The following is a 10,534-nucleotide window of genomic DNA, read 5'->3' as shown; positions in this document are numbered from 1 at the left end:
GGAAGGTGAGAGGGTGAGGTCAAAAGAGGAGAGGAGTGGAAAGAAGGAGGCAGAGAGGAATGAGTCAAAGGTAGACATGGGGAGGTTAAAGTCACCCAGAACTGTGAGAGGTGAGCCGTCCTCAGGAAAGGAGCTTATCAGGCATCAAGCTCATTGATGAACTCTCCAAGGGAACCTGGAGGGCGATAAATGATAAGGATGTTAAGCTTGAAAGGGCTGGTAACTGTGACAGCATGGAATTCAAAGGAGGCGATAGACAGATGGGTAAGGGGAGAAAGAGAGAATGACCACTTGGGAGAGATGAGGATCCCGGTGCCACCACCCCGCTGACCAGAAGGTCTCGGGGTGTGCGAGAACACGTGGGCAGACGAAGAGAGAGCAGTAGGAGTAGCAGTGTTATCTGTGGTGAGCCATGTTTCCGTCAGTGCCAGGAAGTCGAGGGACTGGAGGGACGCATAGGCTGAGATGAGCTCTGCCTTGTTGGCCGCAGATCGGCAGTTCCAGAGGCTACCGGAGACCTGGAACTCCACGTGGGTCGTGCGGGCTGGGACCACCAGGTTAGGGTGGGCGCGGCCACGCGGTGTGAAGCGTTTGTATGGTCTGTGCAGAGAGGAGAGAACAGGGATAGACAGACACATGGTTGACAGGCTACAGAAGAGGCTACGCTAATGCAAAGGAGATTAGAATGACAAGTGGGCTACACGTCTCGAATGTTCAGAAAGTTAAGCTTACGTTGCAAAAAAATAAAAATAAAATACAAGATCTTATTGACTAAAATGATATAGTACTGCTGGCTGGTGAAGTAGCCTGGCTAGCAGTGGCTACGTTGTTGAAAGTGAAGCTGGCTAGGTAACCTCGACAATTTCACTAAATTTCTCTAAACTACACAATTATCATGGATACAAGGACAGCAAAGACAACTAGCTAACACTACGCTAATCAAGTCGTTCCGTTGTAATGTAAGTTCTACAGTGCTGCTATTCGGTAGAAGTTGGCTAGCTAGCAGTGTTGGCTAGGTAGGAGGACGGCAGCGCGGCAGGCGAAAAATAGCTGGCTAGCTAACCGATAATTACTCAAAGCTACACAATTATCTTAGATAAAAAGATAGCAAAGAAAACTATGTAGCTATCTAACACTACACAAGTCAAGTCGTTCCGTTGTAATGTAATCCTTTCTACAGTGCTGCTAATCGGTGGCTAGCTGGCTAGCTAGCAGGGTTGACTACGTTACGTTACGTTAGGGTGAGAATACCTGGCTAGCGAACCTCAGGGAACCTTGATAACTACACAATTATCACCGATACAAAGACGGCTATGTAGCCAGCTAAGTAGCTAGCTAAGATCGAACAAATACAAATCAAAGATAGCAAAGACAACTGTGTAGTCAGCCAACACTACACTGATCAAGTCGTTCCGTTGTAATGCACTCGTTTCTACAATGCTGCTATTCGGTGGCAAGCTATTGAAGAAATGAGGATTATCTCTAATCTTGGTTGCCCCTCAATGACCATGGAGGCCCTGGATGGCAGAGATTATTCTCCTGCTTATGAAAAGGCAACCCCCGGTTACACAGGTATCTTTTGGCCCAGGGGAAAAGGAAGATTTCCCTCCTTCACCAAGTATCCATGATCCTCTGGGGCCTGGCCTGGTGGTAATATAAATCTGAGTGTGATAGGCTTGCCTCTCAGAGTCATTGAGACTATCCAGAGTGCAAGGGCCCCTTCTATGCTCTCACTGTATGCAAGCAAGTTATGCGTTTTGGTGAGAAGTGGTGTGAACAAAAACTGTTAAACACTTAAGTGCCTTTTCAGCCGCTATCTCAGCCTGTCGTATAGGCATTGACTATAACACAGTAGGGAAACAGCCTCTGGTCTGTTGTTTCGTGTAAGGAGCGTGTCACGTATCTCCAAGCCTTTTGCCCCATCCTGGGACCTGTCTATTGTGACTGAAGCAAATTTCTCAGCAATTTTGAGCCTCTGGAAAGCGTTGGAATATCTCTCCTTCAAGATGGGTTTGCTGATCGTCCCTTACACGCACTGTCAGTCCACCATTTGTACCTATAGTTTCCTCCGGGGTTCTCCAATGTACTGTTGTTACCCAACCCCACTCTTATACCTAAGGTCAGTGGCAATTACAATTGTCTTGCCCTAGAGCTTACAGCATTCCACTCGCCACCATTTACTTCTACAGAAGAAGGGTGTCTCCACCATTTGTGTTCAGTACGTGCTTTGTACATATGCTTGGATGGAATGAGAGCATGGCGCAAGAGTGACCAACTCTTCCTGGGTGCCCCCCTTCCAGGGTAGGCCCCTGTCTAATCTACGGCTGTCCCATTGAATAGTGGAGGCTATTATATTGACTTCTAATAGCAAGGGTTTACAGCCCCCTGAGGGCTCATTCCAACAGAGGTATGGCTATCTCTTGGGCACTGTACAAAAGGCATCTCTTTACAAGAGATTTGCAAGGTGGTATTTGGGCCACCCCTCATACTTTAATGAGGTTTTACCGACTGGACGTCACTGCACCTTCATCGGTGCATACTGGTCTCAGCGTCGGATCCTCTGAGGGCTGATGCTGTCGAAACTACTCTGGCTTCGGAGAGCATGTCTGCGTTACGGGAGTGGAAGAAATTCGCCACCGCTTGGAAATATGTAGATCAGTGTTTCTCAAGCTCCGGCTCGTGGGACGTTGCCGACTGGTCCCTGAGATGGTTTAAAGGTGACTTGAAAGGGAACCACTGATGTAATGCTTGCTCTCAGTTTGTTGTGTGTTCTCATAAACAGCTAGTTTTGAAAAAAAGACGTGTCACATCTCAGTGGTTTTGAAATATGTATTGTTTAATCACATTGGAAATGAAAATAAACTGTTTTGTGCAGTGAACAAAAATAAGAAATATAAAGCCTCTCAAAAGATACACATTTGCTTGCTGCTTTTGTTTGCTTTTATTTACATTAGTCCTCGCTTTATGGAGTAGGAGTAGGCCTAGTATGTTAGTAGAGACCTATAGTGATGGACACAGGATTGAGATATCATCTGTATCGGCAGGACACCGAGGAAACATCAATAATAATGCGACAACAGAGAGCACATATGGTCACATATCCACAGAACGTATAGTGTCTTTCTTTCTCTTCCTGTGGTTTGGTTCAGTACAATGTACTCCGCTTCAATATGTACGGCCTCCGAGCTTTGGTGTTTTTCACCTGCCTCTTAAAAATATACGGTGATTTCCTTTTGAGCGGGTTGTCACTGTTTTGATCGGCGTCTAAGTTCTCTGGTGAGTCGTCAAGCACCTGTAAAGGAAGACAGAATAAGCCACTCCCGAGACTCTTCTGTGGTGCATAATGCCATGAAAACAAATGTATTCCTTATAGATTGACCTAAAAAACAAACACAATATATGAAGTGAGCTGATATAAAAGATACCAGAAATGTTCCATTCACACAAAAAGCTTATTTCTCTCAAATTGTGTGCATACATTTGTTTTCGTCCCTGTGAGTGAGAATTTCTCCTTTGACAAGATAATCCATCCACCTGACAGGTGTGGCATATCAATAATCTGATTAAACAGCATGATCATTACACAGGTGCACCTTGTGCCGGGGACAATGAAAGGCCACTCTTAAATGTGCAGTTTTGTCACACAACACAATGCCACAGATGTCTCAGGTTTTGAGGGGGAGTGTAATTGGCATGATGACTGCAGGAATGTCCACCAGAGCTGTTGCCAGATAATTTTATGTTAATTTCTCTACCATAAACCACCTCCAACGTCGTTTTAGAGAATTTGGCAGTACATCCAACTGGCCTCACAACCGCAGACCATGTGTATGGCGTAATTTTCTGATGTCAACGTTGTGAACAGAGTGCCCCATGGTGGCCGTGGGGTTATGGTATGGTCAGGCAAAAGCTACGGACACCGAACACAATTGCATTATATCGATGGCAATTTGAATGCACAAAAATACCCTGACATGATCCTGAGGCCCATAGATTAGGGCCTAATTTATTTATTTCAATTGACTGATTTAGTCATATGAACTGTAAATCAGTAAAATCTTTGAAATGGTTGCATGTTGCGTTTATATTTTTGTTCAGTCCATGTTCCATATATAGCACCCTGTGCAGCTGTGTGTTAGACCTAGATCATTCAGATCCAGCGTTAACCGCTGATGTTTTGGCAGTGTCAGAGGTATAGTTGCGTTGGAGCTGTCAAATCGGTGAGCAGCTGCTCTTGATCATTGTCATGAAACCACACCTGTCCCACTCGCATTAGGTACTCGCGGGGCAAACAGTGCCCCTCTGTCTTTGTATGTGTAGCCCATGTATCTGATGCTGTCTGGCCAAAAAGAGTATGACATTTCACATTATTTTTTTACCACAATGAGAATGTGGCTATATAGAAATAATAGTGAGGTGTTGATTACATCTCACATCCCAGTGTTCAGACTTGTAAACCAAGCTGCATTGGATTTCTCGTAATGTGACTCCGTGCAACTAATGGCAATGTACTTATGCATTAGGTATAATGACAGGGACCGCTTGTGGATTTGACAACTCTAACGCAGTTCCACCTCCGACACTGTGAAAGACAACTGCTATGACGATGTGGCGAAAGCATATCTGTTTAAATAGAAGCCCTTAAACAAGTGTTTCGTGTGTTGTCCCATGCATGATAAAGCAAGTACTAATCTGTATAGCCAGGCTAAAGAGTCTACAATGATGTGGGAGGAGCTGTGGAGTTGACAATGTGTATATCAACATGATGTAGAAGTTTGAGAAAGAAGACAAGGAGGGAGGTGCATTTCATGAGGTGTGTTTACCGTTGTAAGGAGCCTGGGATGAGCGTGAGTGAGGGATATGTGTGTGGCCCTGTTTTTGTGTTTTTGTGTGGGTATGAGATGCTTCTCCCTGTAGACCACACTTTTGCCCCAACTAACACACCTGACTCCAACAATCAACTACTCATGATCTTCAGTTTAGAATTCAATTAGTTTAATCAGCTGTACTTGCTAGGGACGGGGGAAAAAGTCTGACACCACTCCGCCTCTGAGGAGGAGCCCATCCCTGCTGTAGACTAAGGGCTTGATGCAATCAGATTCGCTTCAGCCAACATCCGCATAGCGGTTGTTTTGACGGTGTAGGAGGTGGAACTGCGTTAGACTTGTCAAATCCACAAGTGGCTCCCGGCAGTATAGCTAAAGTAGACATTGCCATTGGCTGCACTGAGTCGCATTAACAGAAATCCCACGCAGCCTTGTTTACGAGTTCAAACACCGGAATGTGAGATGTAATCTACACCTCGATTCGGAAGACAGAAATCCTCATTATTTAGTTGAATGATTTTTTTGATTTCGCCGTCATTATTTCTATATGGCCGACACGTTCTCATTCTGAACTTTTACATGAGTGGGGTGGTTGTGACTTCGTGAAAATGATAGCAAGAGCAGCTGCTCACCCATTTGACGGTGCCAACGCAGTTCCAACTCTGCCAAAACATCTGCAATGCAGGTGTCTGCTCTCGCCGGTTAACGCTTGATCTGATTGAATCTAGGCCCTGGAGTGCTTATCCCTGTGCGTGTTTACCGTGTGTGCGTTTGTGTGACTCACTCGAAATGTATACGTCTGCATGACAGATTTTCGATTCAAATGTGAGAATTGCTCTCCGTGCATCAGCGTCTGTTTTTGTAGGTGTCGGTGGTGTGTGCATCCTTTTCTGTGTGTCCCAGTGTATGTATGTATGCATGCATCCAAATATGGGTGTCCCTCACCTCTCGGAGCTGCAGCACTCTGCAGATCTGCTGTAGGTCTAAAAGCTTGTCCAGGGGCTCAGGAAGGGAGGCCAGTCTCTCCCACAGCTCCTCCTCAGAGTTATACTCCTCCTGTTCTCTCCACGACAGGCTGTTCATCAGGCTGTTCACCATCCTGCACACATTCACCAGGGACACACGCCAGTAGGGGGCGCCCTGCTTGCTCTGTTTCATCTAGGAGGAGCATATAAATAAATACTAGGACTACGACATACATAAAGACGTACATGTGTGTGTGTGCATGGGTGTGCTTTGCCTTTGCACTCTCTCATGGATCAGTCAGATCTAACTAGCTTCAATCCTGCTGTATCTTAATCTCGTTTGAGTCTGTGCTTTTGGATGGTGCGATGCCCCTATCGGTGCCCGTTGGGGCCTCTGTGCGTGGGCCGACTCGTTAACACAGCACAGCCCAGACTCCCTCCCGGGTGTCACTGAGTCGTAAACGGAACAGAAGATTGGTGCTTCTAAATCAATTTAAATCCCATCTCAGCTATCATCTTTCCTTTATGGATGGCAAAGGAAACACTTTAATTTTCTGCATCTCCTTTGTTGAGTTGTTAGAAATTACATATGGATTTGGAGGCCATGGGGGAGAAATGTCACAGAGTGGATTATTTTGTACTGAGCAGACTGAGGATAAACCACAGAAAGGACGTCTTGGTCTGTTGGATACTCCTGTGAGTTCCTTACAATATTGACATTTAGAAAACCCTACCGCCCTCAAATACAAATTAGCTCGTTTACTTCCAAATGAACAGTTTGTTAAGACACTGAGTGTTGAGACGAGAGGTAGGTACACTTTTAATTGTGCAGAAAGGTCACTTCACGTTACAGTTTGATGTTACCCCTTCTTTCCCCAGTGTGTTCTCTCTCATTGTCAGTTAATTATTGAGGGACTGAGGGAGGGAAAATCCTTTTTATGGAGCAGTCCAATAATGCCAGCATCCAGAGTAGAGGGACACGAACTGCCATTTCAAGTAGCCCCTGTCCCCACTTCTATTGAATTGTCTGTCACTAGCTTGGGTCATGACAGCTCTGGGTGGCCAGATTAGTTACTGGCTAGATTTCAACATCAGACATTTTTAAGACAGTGGCTACTGGTATATCCAGAATTTGGAAAAATGTAATTGATCTCACCTTACCAATTGATTTAGTCATCATTCTATGTTCTAATTCCATTATTTTCGATGAAGAAATTCAAGTGCTGGCATATGCATATGCATGCAGCAACCTGATAGATACTTCATGAAGTAACAAAACTGCTGTTTCACAGCCTGCAAACAAGCGTCATTGAAACAACAGTCAACCCATTCCAACATTAGGAAACGGATCCCCCACCTAACCATGTATGTCTATAATCTGTGTGTGAAAGAAAAAAGGGAAAGACAAAGCCACAAGTGTCTACTACAACACTGCCTCTCCAGTGTCTTCTAATCTAGAGCACTCTATCAGTCATCTGGCGACATACGATTACAATCAGCCCCCCCCAAGGATCCCTTGGAACATCATAAGCGACAAATCACAGAGCTTATTTGTCATAGTCGTGTCTCAGTGTGTCCCTCTCATCTCCATTCGTTTATCAGACAGAGTGGGGAGGAGGGAGTAGGGATTGAGAGAGAGAGTATGTGTTTGTGTGCGTGTCACGCGTGCGTGTGTGTTGTGTGCTCATGTGCAAACGTATGTGAGTGTGTGTGTGTGTGTGTGTAGGAGAATGTGCGTGTGTGTGTGTGCATGTGTGTGTTTTGGCCGCGCGGCGCTACGTTGCTGTCAGGACCATCTGAATGGTATTAGCTCAGGTAATCAGTCTCCAGGCTCCACTAGTTCCAGTTCTATCTTCTTCATTTCCTCTTGCCTGTCAACGGAGTATCTCGCACGATAAATGGTCATATATAACATTTTAAAAAGCAATTATGTTATACCTAAATGATTTCATTTTGAAACCTTTATAGTTCCTGTGCGTGAGTGTGTATGCATGTGTGAGTTGAAAAGTGATGAAGTGATTAGAAAAAGTGATTTTAAAAGCTTTATTGATTATTGATTGTTCTAGATGGAACATTGTGTTCATCTCAAAGACCGTATATCTTAACACTAACCCAGAAACCTGTGAAAACTATGAACAAATAGAGTCCATAATGAGCCAATTCAATTGGAACAAAAACCGAGAGAGAAAGAGGACGTATCCAGGCTCCATAAAAGAGCACCTGCACTACGGGGGCACTAACTGCGCACAGGCATGGGCACACATCACACATCACACATACACACACACACACACACACACACACACACACACACACACACACACACACACACACACACACACACACACACACACACACACACACACACACACACACACACACACACACACACACACACACACACACACACACACACACACACACACACACACACACACACCTCAGATCTGACAGGTGCACAGAGGAAGCAGCGCAGTACCTTTGAAGTGAAGAGACTGTTCAACAGCTCCTCCTCTATTGCCCGCTGTTCCTGGTCAACATCTATCAGATAGACACAAAACAAGAGTTATAACACAGGTTTATCATAGTGCAGGTATAAAGGTATTATACAGGTAGGTATATAATAATCAAAAATACAACTCCAATTCTGAAGTAACCATTTCAGTAAAAACGTGGTTTCTATCACCTGGGTTTTTCTAGCAGAGTCTACAACAGATTTATCCAACTTAATTGATCCGTTTGGTGGCAATTTAGCCCTCGTAGACTATTCCTAACGAGCTGCTTTAAAGACGATTAACGTTCTGTTAGAGCCTGATCCATTGTGACCCGTCAAACCTCGGCAAAAGGTACAGTAAAGCTCAAGCAAAAACAGCTCGACTTAACAAATGTTTTCACATTCCATTTCGGAGCGTGTCACAGAGTTCAGATAGCCAAATCGTGCTTACATGTCAAAATTGATGTTGAACTTGATTCAACTTGATGTTGAATCAAATCCCTTTTGCTCCTTAAGCCAGGAAGTCAAGGCTTTTTGGGGCGCAGCTAGATCCATTCACCCCTTTCCATCACCCACATCCCACAGCAACATCTACATAACAGTTTGTTTCTCTGACGGAGATAAGTGCTTAATAAGCTCAACCGAACAGTGTGATGTCCTGGAGCGCTTCAGTTGGCTTCCCCACACCTGAGTCACCTAGGCTAGGGCATTGATTAAACAATTAGATGGATACATTGTGCTGTGCTAAAACAGAGGTATGCACACACCCCGTAGCTCTGCAGGTCTACCCTACTAGAGCTTTGCACAAGAAATATCTCAGAGCAGTTATGCCTTCTTGATAGGAATATGTGGGTAGTCAATGGATGTGAATAAATAAGATAAATACCTGGGTAATAAATGGATGTGAATAGATAAGATAACTAAAGTCTGCGTGGTGAAATCCACCTGTTGCAAAAGTATGTTTCAGATGAGAGTAATTCAGTTGGTCCCTCGTCTCTGAGACCATTTCCTGTTCTTTCAAGGTAAAATCCAACGTAATCAGTTGACAATGCAACCAAAACAATACCCAGTAAGGTTGCAAATGAATTAACATCAAAAGGAAAGTATGTGAAAGGATGCCCGTGCTTACCTGAACATAATGCGCCACACGTCAAACAGAGGAGAAGCACACACGCCAGCTGTGCCTGCATCTTCGTACAAATCCCACGCTCCGAATCCACCTAGCTAAGCAGGACCCAAGTGCATAGGGTTAGGGGTCAAATGCAGAAAGAGCGAGAAACAGAGAAGTCGGAGGTGGAGAAGGAATGTACTCAGTCTGTTTGTCCTTGTCTTCTCTTCTTCCTGTCAGTGACAGTGTCTGCCTGTGTCCTCTTGGCTTTAGATAGAGTGAATGAAGTGAAGAGCAGTGGGCTTCATTCTCTCAGTATATAAGAGGTAGAATGATGTCACAGGACCACTCTCTCACCCCCCTCTCTCTCTCTCATCCCCTCTCCCCCTCACCCTCTACCCTCAAGCGCCTGTGCTGTGTCGTCGTGACATCACTACATCACCCCCCATCACACATCAAGGTTTTGCGTCATACAACTTTTAGATGTGGTTATTTACATGTATTTATTTATATTGATTACTTTAGAGTGGGTAGCTTGATTGTTATGCTGATTTGTTTGTGGAGGCGAGTTGTGTGTATGAAGCTGAAGACCCCTGTCTCACTGGGATTCAGGGAACACACACTCAGGGCTCTGCAAATACTCTATGAAGAAATGTATTTCTTGGTGTTTTAAGTGTAAGTGGCATCTCATCAAGCCTATAGATCTATGTGGTAAAATGACAGTTGCATCACTCTTTTACCTTGAGACCAAATGCTTTGAAGTAAGTATGGTTAGGGATAAGGGATAGGGATAAGAACGGGTGTAATACGTCAACCTCAACTCAGTTAAGAAGCACATACATTAATAAATATGTAATGATTCTATAGATTTTTTTTTTTAATTAACAGTTTTCTTGTAATAACTATTTTGTATAGATTAACAACTGCTATCGAAACCCATGGGCTACTGGTAATCCCAAACACTGATTTATAGTCTAATTGTGCCATAGGCCATATCATCGTGCTGAAAGTGCACTCCAGCTAGACAACGCTCACAAGCAAATGATGGCCACATGCGCTCCCATTGCGCTTTCATATGCAGCCTACCCAAGTGGGAAAAAAATCTAATTAGACATGCTTAAATCATACTTCATTATATTTA

General features: G+C 44.4%; 1 protein-coding gene across 1 annotated transcript; it reads right to left on the bottom strand.

Moving 5' to 3' along the window:
* Positions 1-2,815: 2,815 nt before the first annotated feature.
* Positions 2,816-9,722, bottom strand: LOC129866709 (neurotensin/neuromedin N-like). Its single transcript, XM_055939539.1, has 4 exons — positions 9,415-9,722; positions 8,271-8,332; positions 5,772-5,984; positions 2,816-3,292 (listed from the first exon to the last, which is right to left on the bottom strand). Exons 1-4 carry the CDS (start codon positions 9,473-9,475, stop codon positions 3,146-3,148), a joined length of 483 nt encoding a protein of 160 aa, XP_055795514.1. The 5' UTR covers positions 9,476-9,722; the 3' UTR covers positions 2,816-3,145.
* Between the last annotated feature and the right edge of the window lie 812 nt (positions 9,723-10,534).

Source organism: Salvelinus fontinalis, chromosome 12 (genome assembly GCF_029448725.1).
Source record: "Salvelinus fontinalis isolate EN_2023a chromosome 12, ASM2944872v1, whole genome shotgun sequence".
Lineage (NCBI taxonomy): Eukaryota > Metazoa > Chordata > Actinopteri > Salmoniformes > Salmonidae > Salvelinus > Salvelinus fontinalis.
Note: the sequence above shows the minus strand (reverse complement) of the source record. Positions and strands in the feature narration are given on the sequence as shown.

Excerpts from the sequence above, each read along its gene's own strand:
- LOC129866709 (XM_055939539.1), bottom strand. The coding sequence starts at position 9,475 with ATGCAGGCACAGCTGGCGTGTGTGCTTCTCCTCTGTTTGACGTGTGGC. Across the intron at positions 5,985-8,270 it reads ACAGTCTCTTCACTTCAAAG|ATGAAACAGAGCAAGCAGGG; the intron begins GTACTGCGCTGC and ends TGCTCCTCCTAG. Across the intron at positions 3,293-5,771 it reads GAGTGCTGCAGCTCCGAGAG|GTGCTTGACGACTCACCAGA; the intron begins GTGAGGGACACC and ends CTTCCTTTACAG.